At 35.9% G+C, this 14,989-nt stretch overlaps 1 protein-coding gene across 1 annotated transcript in view; it reads right to left on the bottom strand.

The window, feature by feature from the left end:
• Positions 1-14,989, bottom strand: part of LOC105533890 (leucine-rich repeat serine/threonine-protein kinase 2) — a gene marked incomplete at its 3' end in the record, with an annotated part of 159,019 nt that overhangs the window by 102,600 nt on the left and 41,430 nt on the right. Inside the window, exons 15-18 of the mRNA XM_011972478.1 lie at positions 6,989-7,133; positions 6,724-6,863; positions 3,707-3,835; positions 3,462-3,632 (exon numbers count right to left, since the gene is read on the bottom strand). Of these exons, the coding sequence (XP_011827868.1) occupies positions 3,462-3,632; positions 3,707-3,835; positions 6,724-6,863; positions 6,989-7,133 (585 nt within the window). The remainder of the gene's footprint in view (positions 1-3,461; positions 3,633-3,706; positions 3,836-6,723; positions 6,864-6,988; positions 7,134-14,989) is intronic.

A 14,989-nucleotide genomic window follows, 5' to 3' on the forward strand; every position in this document is an offset into this window, starting at 1 on the left:
AAGGAAGGAAGGAAGGAAGGAAGGAAGGAAGGAAGGAAGGAAAGAAGGAAGGAGGGTGGGGAGGGGAGGGAAGGGAAAAACTCACAAATGCCTTCTCCTGTAGCCCAGTAACTTTTTTTCTCTAGGATAAGCCACTCACTCCTTACTTTGTACTAAGGTGATTTATGTTTTATTCTCTTGTCAATGTCCCAACACATACAGACCTATAAACTTCTTGAAACAGGAAACCCCTTATATATTCTCTATTAATTATCTAGCACTGTGCTCTGCACATGTTTGTGGAAGGAATTTTCCTTGGAGGATCCAAACTATCCAAGCTGACTTTAGGCATATGGGTGCCATGAAGAGAGAGATATATAAGAAAGGGAATCTGAGAAAAGAAATAAATGCCAGCAAAAATAAGAATTAATTTCTTTAAATCCTACAGAGTCATTCTCTTTAGAATATTCACACATATTTATGAAAGTAATTTCAACTTCATGACAGGAAAATACTACTGCTTACAGATATTTATTTTCACATTTAAATAATAATGAAGAAAATTCAGAATATAATAACTAAAGATTATCAAAAGCATAATTTCTTATCCCTGCAATCTTTCTCTGATCATCTAATTTATAATAAATGCAGCACATTATCAAAATCAAATTATTTAAACTGTTATTTTAGAGTAAATGAACACCACTACCACCACTACCATGAATCTGCTGTGTAGCCAAGAAATCAAAGCAGGCACTGTGGAGGCAGATTTTGCACTATTTACCAGGAGCTTGTTCTTAGGCAAGTTATTTAATCCCTCAGTGCCTCAACTTCTCACTTATACAATGGGAATAACATTAGAACTTACTGGACCTATTCATAGGTTGTCGTTAGGATTAAATTGTGTAAAGTATTTGGAGCAGTGCCCAGCTGGTAATGCATATGATGGAGGTGTTTGGTTTTATTGTTTTTTTGTTTGTTGGTTAGTTGGTTGCTTTTGTCATCAAGGTTGGAGTACAGCGGTGCAATCATAGCTCACTGCAGCCTTGACCTCCTAGGCTCAAGTGATCCTCCCGCCTCAGCATTCTTATGTTATGTTATGTTATGTTATGTTATGTTATGTTATGTTATGTTATGTTGAGACAGGGTCTGGCTCTGTTGCCTAGGCTGGAGTGCAGTGGTGCAATCTCAGCTAACTGTAACCTCAACCTCCCAGGCTCAAGTCATCCTCCCACCTCAGACTCCCAAGTAGCTGGGACAATAGGCAGGTACCACCATACCCAGATAATTTTTTGACTTTTTGTAGACATGGGGGTGTAACTATGTTGCCCAGGCTGGTCTTAAACTCCTGGGCTCAAATGATCCTCCCACCTTGACTTCCCAAAGCACTGGGATTACAGGCATGAGCCACTCTGCATGAAGCTAGGACTACATGTGTGTGCCATCATACATGGGTTTTTGCTTGTAGTTTTGTTTTCTAGAAATGGAGTCTCACTATGTTTCCCAAGTTGGTCTCTAACTCCTGGCTCAAGTGATCCTCCCACCTCAACATCCCAAAGTGTTGGGATTACGGATGTGAGCCACCATGCCCAGCCTCTTATTATTTTTATTCAGACTTCACTATACTTTTTCTACTGTGATTTGATGAGTTTTACCTTGAATCCATGCATTTGCATATCCAGTATTAACCTTTCATATTATTCTCCACCAGTCATGTACATTCCATTATTAAATTTTCTGCAGAAAGCCTAACACAACTCCACCCGTGCACTAGATACTCCTTCAACATGCAACCTCTTGGTAAATGAATAATCTTCATTACCTTATTTTGCTCTGGCACAAATAAGGTACATACAATAAATTCATCCACAAGATTTAATCAGCAGTTATTATTTGCTAGGTATAAATAACTTCTGACAACTGGGATAAATTCTTTAAGTCTAATACATAATCCTTGGATTTAAGATTTTGTTTTGAAAAGATAAAAATAAGCATATGAAGGCCAAAAGAATATGAAAAGAGAAATAAAGTAAAAATCCTGTTGTATAGGAAGATTTGGATAAATGGAAAGAAGAGCAGAAATGATTTCCTGTGGGGAATGCAGTAAAGTTGTATCAGGTGCTTTTAGGTATGTTGTTTCCTTAATGTGGACTTAGAAGGGGAAGTTTCTTTTTAGTTCTTTGGTATTTTCAATTAACATTAATGCAATAATCTGCATGCAAAAGATGCACCATAGAAATGTATTAAATTATTGATGGAAAAATTTAATTATCTTTAATAAAGTAGTACTATTTTAATTTTTGCTTGCTTAAAAGAAATTTGACTAAATTTAAATAATTAGATTGTTTATGTGATTTTAATGCATAAACATAACAGTGCATGAAAATGGGTTCCACGTTCTGTTTCTTTTTATGTTGATTACTAATTAGTATTAACTTAATCTTAACAGTCAACAAATTGACTTCAATTCATAGGCAAGTGGGATATTAAATACAGTAAGGCTTAAAAAGTAAATTATTGGCAAACGTAGTACTTTACTGATTATTTACTGATAATGATACTGATTATTAAATACTGAAATTTGGTATTTGTTAGAAATGTTAAATTTCTAGAAAATAGACATAGTGCTACCTGAATGCTAGTATAAACTCTAACACTTATACAAATAATACAAATCTGAAATACAAGCAATGAACTTAGTATTTATTGAATACACACTATATGTAAAGTAATGAGCTAGATATTCTGAATCATACAAAGACGAACACTATACATGGTTATTTTCACACAACTCACCAAGTACACAAGAGATACGTATATATTTTCATGAACTGACAGAAGAAGTAAATCTTAATTTTGTTTGGAGGTATGGGGAGGGCTTTATTAAAGAAAGGCAATTTGAATTATATTTTGAAGGAAGAGCAAAACAATCAGACAGATATATGTTTGCATGGTTCAGGAGGGAAGAGAGAAGGAAAGAAAGACCACACTACTACACAACTCTGGCCAACAGCAACTCATGTCAGTGTGAATGGCACCCACAAAAGTGTGACATTCACAGCCTGCATAGCCATGTGTGCTAGCCCTCAGAGGAGAACTTTGTAGGCAAAGAAACTAAAACCATGGAAAAAAATGGTTAAAAAATTATCAAAATATTAGAACTATGTGTTATGTGGAGTGTATCTGGAGAACAAGTTGTAGAGATGCCTACTAAGGGACCCATTTGAAAAGTTATTTATCAACTTAACAGGATAAGCCAACAGATGAAATGAAAGATTAGACTGGATAACACCTAAAGGACCCTATTACTTCTGGAATTCTATAAATCTAAATCCCTACTACAAGATACAAGCAATTACAATAAACTGGTAAATTTCCGTAGTGAAGAATAATATGATGTAAGTAAGAGATACACAGCGGCAGGGCTCTTACATTTGATAAGAATAATGAGCAAAGACACAAGTGAGGCCTTTAATATTTACCTGACAAATTAAAGAAGTTCCCTCCTTTGCTTGATTGGCATCTGCTCCTAATAGAAGCAAGCATTCAACCATGATGCTGTTATTCTGATCACATGCTCTCTCTAGCATCACATTTTTTAAGTCATCATCCATAGCTACTTTTGCAAAACACTTGCAACAGAGGTTTAGAAACTAAAAAGAGTGGAAATGAGAATTAGAGTCAGATAAATACATAACATTTAGGATGCAAGTGGAAAACATTGTACCTGTTGATCCTTTTGTTCCATGATACTGGAAGACATTTGATGGAATATTACTAAGTCAAACGAATGATGCACCAGCAGCTTAGAAAAAGATGCTGACAATTTGAGGATTGCTAAGATTGTCTGAAATCCCTAAAAGTATAAGAAAAAAATAATAAACTAAGCAATTATAGGCAAAAAGAATAAACAGTATAAAGCAGAGAGTTTGTATATGAAACAATACCTAGGATGTTCATTTAACTATAGATATACTGGGTTGGTGCTTGAAAGTATTTATCCTGTAAATAAATACTCCCTCTCTCTCTCATGACTAAGAAATATAGCAGGTACAAAGAATAAAATGCTAGTTAACCATCCAGTAGCAAAGCAGAAAAAAGAACTAATCCCCTCAAATTTGGTTTTCAAAGATGCTTGTCTAAAGCCATAGTTGTAGGATGAAACCCAGATATTAAACAGGATTAAAACAGTTGGATCAGCAGAGCTACACATCCAAATAGGAAAATAGAGTAAAAATTTTTATTATAATATGAATAGTAGGTTCTCTAGAGAGCCTAGCATATCCCCCAACTTCCTGTGCTGTCTTCTGAAATGTTTACCTCAAAAAGGCTAGCGTGGACTCTTAGGTTTCATTTATGTTGAGTGTAATAGAGAAGCACTGAGGGCACTCTGAGGATTACATTATAATAATAAGTTATTTATAAAGAACACCATTACTTTTTTAGAACCACCTTAAGCACATCCCCAGAGTCTGTCCTCTTCACCCATGTGATGTTTTAATGAAAGATTGAGATTTGACTTTAGTATTATTTAGCTTGGGTAAACCCAAAGATCACCTTAACTTTTTAACATTTTATTACCTCTAAAATTACATATTAATAAAATTTGCCAGGCACCGTGGCTAACACCTATAATCCCAGCGCTCTAGGATTGCTTGAGCCCAGGAATTTGAGACCAGCCTGCACAACATGGCAAAATCTTGTCTCTATGAAAAATATTTAAAAATTAGCCGTGCGTGCACCTGTAGTCCCAGCTACTCAGGAGAATGAGATGGATCACTTGAGCCCACCCAGGAGGGTTTGCCCAGGAGGCAGAGGTTGCAGTGAACCGAGATTGTGCCACTGCACTCTAGCCTGGGCCACAGAGACCCCATCTCAAAAAAAATTTAAATTAAGTTAAATCATCTAAATATTAAAATTATTACTTCAAACTCTTATGATACTGAGTTTCTACAAATACTAATATTTGATAAGCAAAGTAGCCTTAATTTATGTATGTCTGAGGGACAGGTAGTCTACCTGCCTCTAGAGCCAGAGGTCCCTGAAAACTAGTGAATGCTGCAGCAGAGCAGGTCATGCAAATGTGCAGAAAGTACATCAATCGAATTAAAAACTTTTAAACACTGAACTGAAGGCTGGGTGCAGTGGCTCATGCCTGTAATCCCAACACTTTGGGAGGCCGAGGTGGGCGAACCACTTGAGGTCAGGAGTTTGAGACCAGCCTGGTCAACACGGCAAAACCCCTCTCAGCTAAAAATACAAGCATCAGCCGAGCGTGGTGGTGCACACTTGTAGTCCTAGCTACTAGAGAGGCTGAGGCAGGAGAATCGCTTGAACCCGGGAGGCGGATGGCGCTGTGCACTGAGATTGTACCACTGCACTACAGCCTGGGCAACAGAGTGAGACCCTGTCTCAAAAAATAAAATAAAACACTGAACTGGACAAATAAAATATGTTGGCAGGACAGATTTAGTTCATAACCTCTACTGTAGAGATTCTAAAATTTATGCCTAGATGAATTAATCCAGAGTGACTGAGAGTTCCATACCTGCATAAAATCCTTTCCTTTCCCTAAGATTACTTTTAATCAATCCTATCTTGCTCTAATCAGCCTAACCTGAGGCACATTATGAAAAGCAGTTATAAAACACATTGTTGTTATTAATGTAAGAATTTTGTATGTTCTTAACTTCATAATTTTTTAAAACACTTTACACACATTCTCTCATTTACTGACGGTGTCTGTGCAAAGATTAGAGACCAAGTATTTTTATTCCTGGTCAATGCTGCCAGTTACAAAAAATATTTCCTGAGTCGGTTGGGCACCTTGGCTCACGCCTATAACCTCAGCACTTTGGGAGGCTGAGCAGGACAGATTGCTTGAGACCGGGGAGTTTGAGACCAGCCTGGGAAATATGGTGAAACCCCATCTCTACAAAAAATACAAAAGTTAGCCAGGAATGGGAGTGCATGCCTGTAGTCCAAGCTACTCAGGAGGCTGAGGCACAAGAATCACTTGAGCTCAGGAGGCAGAGGTTGTAAGGTTGTAGTGAGCTGAAATCTGCCACTGCACTCCAGCCTGGGTGACAGAGTGAGACCCTGTCTCCAAAAAAAAAAAAAAAAAAAATTTCTTAGTGTAGTTTATGAAAGTTGCAAACTCCACAACTAAGACAGAAACTCTTGAAGAAAAGCTATTTGTTTTGCTACAATTAAAAAAAAAAAAATTATTTCTTAATCTCCCCTGAACTCACTCTAGGCCAATATCTTGAATTCCTTATAAAGATAGTTATTATATATCATGTTTTAAATTTTGCTTGATGAAAAATGTTAAAAACATTTTTTCACTGCAAGGAAAAAAATTAACAAGTCAAATTATTAGAGGTAAGCAACCTACAATAAAACCCGGAGAGTGACAAACTTTGGAATATTTATAAATTCTATTTATCTAAAATCTAAGTGAATAAATTCAGCTCTAGCTGAGATTTCTAAGCACAGTCTCTGAACTTTTATGGGCAAGATAAATGGTGAATAAACATGCTGACTTTAGAGATTTAATAATGAAACACTGGATCTTTAGAGATTCAATCCAATTTTCTTTGCTTGTATAATTAAAATAACTACAAAATGATAAATGGTTTTCCATTAACTAGAATACCCCATTCATGCAAAGTGGGAATTACACAAACTGCTCCAAAAGTGAAATTTGCACAAGTTCCCAAGTTCCTTCCAAGATCATGCACATACTTCAGTCTGTACTTCAGCAACATCCTTAAATCGGTATAAGCTGGAAGCCAGAATTTTTGCCAGCAGATGTCCAGTTCCTATGCATAAATTCTTCTTTGTAATCAAGCATCCTATAAGACTTAAACCCAGACACTGAATTTCTAGAAGAAAAAAAAAAAAAATTTGTTTTAAATCTCAAAACTGAAGAAAAATATTTACAGACATCCAGTCGCCAGCTAATGGCCTACAAAAACTATTCTAAATCCAGAATTCAAATTGTACTGACCTTGGTCATCTGGATACATCTGCAGTGTGTGAAGCACTGAATCCACAGCACCTTCCAGGGATAACACCCCTAATGCATCAGTAAAATGTGCAATAGAAGAAATTACTTTTAATCCACATTTCTGAATCCCAGGATTTCCAATGAACTGAAATCAAAAGAATACTTGCTCTTAAAAATAAGATCTTAATACCTACCTTAGTTAAGACCAGTTATAGACTGACGAAATATAAATCAATTAATCCAAACACAAATTAGTATCCTTGATTTTGTTTTCTATAATATTAATTATGTTTATGCATTATGAAGAATAAGAGTTAGCATTTTTACAATTAATGAGAGCTTGCTCTGTGCCAGGCATTGTAATAAATACTTTGTAGGCATTTTCTTTTCATAATCTCATGAAATCCATACTGATATCATTCCCATTAGAAGAAGAATTCACTGAGGGTTAGAATGGTTGAGAACTATTCTCAAAGTCCACACTAACTTAATAGTTAGTAAAATGTAATGACCAGTAAAATGCAATGCTGCCTCTCAACAAAGAAAATATTGATAATTACTCTTCACTGCAAGTTCTTTGCATGCCTTATTTCATTTATCTCCTCGACAGCTTCATGTAATAGGTTTGCCAAACTTTGAAGATGCAGAAATAAGAGCTCAAGTCACAGAACTAATACGCACTGGGCCTGGGACTTGAATATAAATGTTTCCACCTTAAAAGCCCAGGATCTTAATTACGACATCATCCAACCTCTTTAAACTGAATTTCCTCCAGATGCTTTGACATTATAAAGGTATTTTAATACAGGTCACTTCTTTGTCCAGATCATCCTACTCATCAACCAAGAAGAAAATGCAACATACATCTAACTCTTATTCTGGTCATCTCTGCCTTTTCACACACAAGCAATACGCTTCAAACATCTACCTTGGTGTGAATGCTCAACTCACAGCTTTTCTTTCAAAAATTATAATGCCATCCTTCCCAGGAATTTTGCTTTCATTTAGATGATGTTTTGCAGACACTCGTTTCATGGTACCTCCACTCCAAAGACGTGATGGCCTCCACCACAGATAATCCAAAGAGCTGAAATAGCTTCAAGCCGGATGTCTTTGACCGAAATCTTCTGCCTTCCAAGCTTCCTCATTCCTGTACTCTCAGTGAACAGATTTCTATCCCTTTCTCAGTCTAGTCCCCTAATGCCTCTCAATTATCTTTACTCATTATCTTCTTTACAGAGGCTGAGAAGTATCAGTTTCTCACCCTGTGTCCTTCTACTTCACACTTTAATTGCTCAGCTTGGACATCATTTCATGTATCATCTTAATAAGACATTGTCTCCCGTGACGTTTTTGTTTCCTGTCACTGTTTCCATAAGCACATCAGCTTGGAGGCCAATTAAATTTGGGTTTAAATTCTGTGAATCTGAGAACCATTAAATAAATCTGAGAACCATTAAATGAATGAAGTAACAATTACTCAGACAATGACTACTAAGAAGTGGTAAGTAAAAAGTGAAACTTCTATTCAAGAAATATAAAGAAATTCAGAGTCGTGCGAAGTGAAATTGGAAGGCTGGTTTGCTGTGTCTCAGCTCCCTCATCTCTAAAACAATTCTCCTAATGCAGGCTGTGATGGGGAGGAGATGAGATGGCTCTGTCCATGGAACAGACCTGGAGAGAGCAATCATCACAGGTCAGGCCTGGGGCTAAGCACTGTCCTCAGAGATGAAAAACTTCAGAGTTAATGAGAGACTTCCCCTTAATCGGTCCTCTCTTTCCTCAAGTTACCACTTTTTCTTTATTTCTAAACTTATTAATAGAAAAGTCGACTTCCACTACCTCCACATTCGCCTTACCCTTTAATTTCCTATAATCAGACTTCTTTCCTAGCCATTCTGAACATAAACCAAAGAAAAAAGTCTAATAACAACTTAATTGGTGCTTTTCACCCCTTAATTTCCATGACACAGTACCCCCCTAATTATTCTCAATCTTTAAAACCATTCCTTTACCCATCTTCTTTACGATCTCTTCTTTCACCTCCAAACCTTGCCCAAAGTTCTTTCTATTTTCTATTCATGGGTGGGATTTCATACAGTAAGCTGACTTCAGGTCGTAATAACAATAGCAATGACCACAATAACAATGCCAAAACCTATGTAGCACTCGCTCTGTGCCAGACATTCTTTTAAGTACTTCATATGTATTCACCTTCTTAATCCTCCCAAAACCTTTGTGATGTAGACACACGATTGTTGTCCTGATGTACGGATGAAAAAAATTGTGACACAGAGACATGTGAGCACACAAGTCAAAGCACAAGTTTAAACTCTCTAAAGTTCTAAGCCCAAATTTATTTTTGCTTGATACCAGTATCTTAAACTCAAATATTCAAGGCCAAAACTTAGTATCTTCTACAAAACAAAGTCAGATTGTCATGCTGAACTTTCTGTTTGATTAATAGGACCAACATTCCTGTTTGACAGGCAAGGCCAGCTTCACAGGTGTGTATTTGTACAATCATATACAGCTTCATGCTCAGAGAGCACTTGCTTCAATGCTCTGTCATCACCCTTGTAAAATCCTTAATAATTTTCAAACAAGGAGAGTGCATTTCCATTTTATTACACAATTACATATCCACTTCTGCTCCCAAGCTCAAAGCGTATCATAAGCTTCTTTTTATGTTAAAATTATATCAAATTGATATTTATAAAGCACCTACCTTTGTCCTTAATAGCTCTACATCTAATGAGTTTCTACTCATTTACTGGTCCTTTTACCTGGAACTCCCCTAGGCTCTAACCATTTCAGTCCAGGTCAATGATGACTAATGATTTGTAACAGATAATCTCTGATTTGTCTATGCAAAAAGAGAATTCAGAGTATAAACTCATAATTTTAAATATGAGCATTTGATTTTTGATAGCTAAGTAAATGTTTAAAAATTAATATTTATATATACATATATGTATTATATAGGTATGACTATCGTGATATTTACAAACCCACAATAGAATTTCCTTCAGTTATCTAATGCTCCATCTTGCAATAGTAACGTATTGCACTGGTGCTCAAATAGGGATTAAAATCAATTTACTAGTGTCTACTTAGGAGGTGTTTTTCAAGTGAAACTCTGGAGATGCCAACAGAAGGATGGCAGCATCCTACCACCTATGCTTTACTACTCTCCAAGTTTTTTTCAGAGAATCCATAAATATTGAAATGGTTTCTCTAATGAGTGAGCTTGCCAGTTCAATGGAAAAATACTCACGCTGGCCTCTTTCCTAGCTACTAGGTAAGTAGATTAGCCAAAGAAAGGAAAACAGACTCACGTTCCCAGATAATTTGTGTTTTGTTTTCTCCCTTTATCCTTTTTTTCTTATAAATCCCATCTCTGATTTTGATAAATAAGCTAAATGTTTGGAATCATCTCCCTTGTCTACAAGTAAGTGGCATGGTGATAGTGTTGCTGGATTAGTCTTTGAAAAATTAAAAGATTAAGGCAAAAGAGATCCAACATCATATGACTGATAGCCTCAAAGAAGAGAGCTAAAATAATGAAAGAGAAAAATACAGATATTTAGGCTGGTCACGGTGGCTCACACTTGTAATCTCAGCACTTTGGGAGGTCGAGGCAGGATTGCTTGAGTCAAGGAGTTTGAGACCAGCCTGGGCAACATAGTGAGACCCTGTCTCCACTTTTGTATTAAAAATAATAATAAGTAAGTATATCCAGTTCTACTTTCAAACTCAAAATGCACCACAGGCTTATTTTCACGCCAAAATTATATCGAATTGATATTTATAAAGCATCTATCTTTATCCTTAATATCTTTACCATGTATATGTATATGTATATGTAATATACATGTATATAAAGATGCAACTCAATAAAACTTTCCAGGAAAAAAAGTTGAGTGTATAGCTAGAATGAGAATACCATATCCCAGGACTAACATTGAGATATATCCTACTAAAGTGGATCGATTTCAAGAGAAAAAATTCTTTCAGCGCCAGGCAAAGAATCCAAGCACTTAACAGTAAGAAACAAATGAAGCTGGTCTCAGACTTCTCCACTAAAACATTCAGTACTAGAACACAGTGAAATGCCTACAAACACTTCAGGGAAAAAAAAAAAAACACAATATTTTACAACCAACATAACTTTTTTTAAGAGTGCAAAATTTATAAAGGCAAAAACAGCAACAATGAAATATAAACATTAGATATTCAAGGAATTAAACTTTTCTAAAGAAATTCAACTAAAAGATGAATGGAAAAACAATAACAAAAGGACTTGAGATGAAGACTGCTTCCAAATAACTGTAGGAACAAGGTAAACACAAACTTAGAAAGCATAATTAGAAAGCTGAATATAAATATTATCTACTCTGCCAATGTGGAGTTAGTTTATTGAAAAAAAGTAGGTGGGAAAACAGGAGATATCAGAAGTGCAAATACTCCCATCTTATATAGCCAGGAGTCAAAAGATACTTTTAAATCTAATAGCAATAACATTAACATTTATTGAGTGCGTACTATGTGCCAATCATTATACTGACACTTATGCAAGAATTATCTTATAAAATCTTCAACAACTCTAACTGAAAAATCAGTTATTATCTCCATTTTATACATAATAAAATCAAGACATTAAGTACTTGTCCAGGGTGCATAGTCTGTAGATAGTGGTGTCAGACTTAAATTCAGATATCTTAATTCCAGAAACCACAAACTTAGCTATTAGAAAATTTTACATAGCTAAAGCTATAAAAGCGAACATATAATTTGCTACAATTGGGTGATAAAAGTGAGGGAGAGAACATAAAGCAGTGGAAATATATTAATTTCAGCCAAAAGTGTGCATAAGGTGTCAACACACAGGAAGGAAAAAACGAATACCTGGGGAATACATTCATACACATAGAAAATTGAAGATTTTTCCAAAGCAGCACATTAGGAATCTCACCTCATTGTTTTTTAATATTTACGTAGGATGATATAATTTGGAAATGGTATAATTTATCTGATTAGTCTCTATTGATGGGTACTGCATTGTCAGGAAACATTAAATTAAGCTGCAGTAACAATTCTCAAAATTTTATGGGGTGCAAAAATAATAAGCTCCATTATTGCTCATGCTACATATGTGTTGCAGGTCAGGAGGGGACTCTGCTTGTTGTAGTCCCTCAGGGACCTCCACTGACAGAGCAACTACTATCTCAAACACTGCAGGTCAACATACCTGAGACAGTGCTCCCTCCATTTACAACTCCCTGACCAAACTTAGTCACATGCTTCAACCTAACTACTAAATCCTATGCCAGAATCACCAGAAGGTGGAGAACTAAAAATATTTGGCAAACAGCATGAATGATTACCATGTAAGCTTTTAGTTTGTTGCCACATTTTTAATTACAAATCATGCCACAGTGAACATTCATGTCTAATAATATTTCTGTACATGAGCAAGTATATCTACATTAAAAATTCTTAGAATGAAATTGCTGATTAGAAAATATGGCATTTTAATTTTGATAAATGTTACCAAATTTCTCTCCAACAAGCTATTTCGTTATCATTTACGTTAATAACAATTATAGTTGAAACTTTTAATGTGTACATATACCAACTTCATTATAGACCATAATCTCATCCATCTGTAATTTGTTTTGGCAAAAGGAGTAAGATATTCAGCTTCCTTTGCTTTTCCCAAATGGCTGAAGAGTTAGTTGTTCCAACACAAGTAACTGAGTAATCTATTTTCCTCCCAGCAGTCGAGGAATATCATAACATTACAAATTTTTATTTAAGTCTATTTCCTGAGCCACCCTTATGTGGCACTGATCTGTCTCCTCTAGTGCCAGTATCACACCATTATAGTTACTAAAATTGTATAATACATTTGATTCTCTTTTGGAGTTAGGCCATATGAATTAACACTCTCGTTTAAAATTCTCCTGATTGCTCATATGTATTAATTTTTTCATGCAAATTTTACACTAGCTTACTTAGTTCCAGAAAATACTATTGTTATTTTTACTAAGGGTTCATAAACATAGATCAATTTTCATTTTTAAAAATTTAGTCCTTTTATCAAAATAGAAGATGTATCTTTTCATATATTCAGCTACTCCTCTCTACCCCTAAGCTTCGTAGTTTTCTGTATATCCATCCTGTAAACCTTTTATAAATTTTACTTATATGCAATTTGTTGTTATTGTTATTGGTGTTGCTTTTGCAGATAAGCTCTTTTTTTGACTACTGAAATAAATATATTCAATATTTAAGCTGAGTATATTTTGCTTCAAGGTTTTTGTGAAGCTCACAAGTTCTCTGATTTGTGCCCATTTCATCTGAAGATTTGTTTTACTTTACTGGATTTCCTCACTGAAGAACACAGGAGTGTCACCACATATAAAACACAGATGCAGCCAAAATGTGTAGAGTCTATTTTCTGCTTTGCTCTCTGGAAACAATAATGGACAAATATATCTCTCTGGAACAGGTGACAAAGTCTTCATCTGTGGAAAAGCTAAAAGGATCACGCATAAATGGAACATCGCTGTTCTAGACAGAGATTTTAACTTCAGCTTGAATTTTATTGCATTTTTATGTATCCAAACATGGATTCACTTTCATAAATACTCTTCTTAGTCTCTGCTTTATAAATCAGAGTTGAATCTCAAGTTCTACCTTATTTGGAACTCTGCTCTCCAAGTTTAGATGTATTAAAATGTAATTCATTTTATCGTGTCTGCAATATTTGGACCTAAAACCTCTGACGCTTTGTAATTACTATTCAGAGTAAGACATGCAATCACAGAATTTTGGAGCTACAGTAATCACTCTCATCTCTTAGAGCCATTTTTCTCAACCATGGTGAAGGATTAGGGGAATTACACTGGAGAGGTCTTTGAAATAAAATATTGTTACTTGTGTTTCTCCATGACCTTAACTCCCCACCTCTAACGATAATCAGTGCTGAGTGAAAGGCTGTGCATCATTACTGAAGTACTGGCATGGGGGGAAAAGCAGCGTTCAACCATTTCCTCTCAGATGGAACAAAGCGATTTTCTCCACATCACAGTACTTACCCGCTCTCTTGGCTCCCGACTGCTGAGGTTACATCTCACTTAGGCTTCTCTAATAACTTTAGAGAATATTGGCTAACTGGAACCAGTTATATATATGGCATTTTTGGTACCTCTTCCACTTTTCACCAACACCCACCATGAATAAAATTAACTGTTCCCTCCTCTATGTACTTAGACTATGTTCACAATGCTGGTATCCCTCCTAAGTGCTCGTGTAGAACAACTGATTTTATGCACAGTTGTTATTCCTCTAACAATGAGGCAGGATAGGTATTAAAAGGAAGTAACCATGTCTTCAGGCCGCGGCAACTGTGGCAATCTTACTGTCAACATAATAAGTTTCAGCATTCGCATTGTAGTCCAGCTCATTCAAGCAAAGCTATCTCCAGTAGAGAATTGCCCCTGTAGGGAGCATGCACATTTTGATTTTCCCTGTCCTCAGACTGACCCTTTGCTCATTATAATAGTAAAACACACACCACTGGGTGGAGATTTCAGAGAGTTATGAGACATGGGATATATGAACAAGCATGTACAGCTACTGCACATGTGCACCCAGAGGACAACCTAGAATATGCTTACTAGTAACACGCCTTCCCACCTGCTTATGAAAAGTCATGTATGACTCCCACAAATGGAGTCTTCCTAGTGCCAGTCTATGCAGTCTCCTCCTTACTAGCAAGCCCGCCCTGAATTCTGTCAGGGTAAAAGTGTCTATTCCTCACTTAACCTGCAAAATATTCTTTCTTTTCCAATAAATTACTCGATGCTGCATCTCCTCTGCTGTGTGTCTCTTGTTTACAGAAAAGAACCAAGGTTTCACAACAGACATCAATAACCGGATTATGAGATTCAGGAGAGAAGGGTACAAAGCATTTTTATTTATCTTCTAAATGCC

The sequence above is a fragment of the Mandrillus leucophaeus genome, unplaced genomic scaffold (genome assembly GCF_000951045.1).
Source record: "Mandrillus leucophaeus isolate KB7577 unplaced genomic scaffold, Mleu.le_1.0 Scaffold1293, whole genome shotgun sequence".
NCBI classification, from domain to species: domain Eukaryota; kingdom Metazoa; phylum Chordata; class Mammalia; order Primates; family Cercopithecidae; genus Mandrillus; species Mandrillus leucophaeus.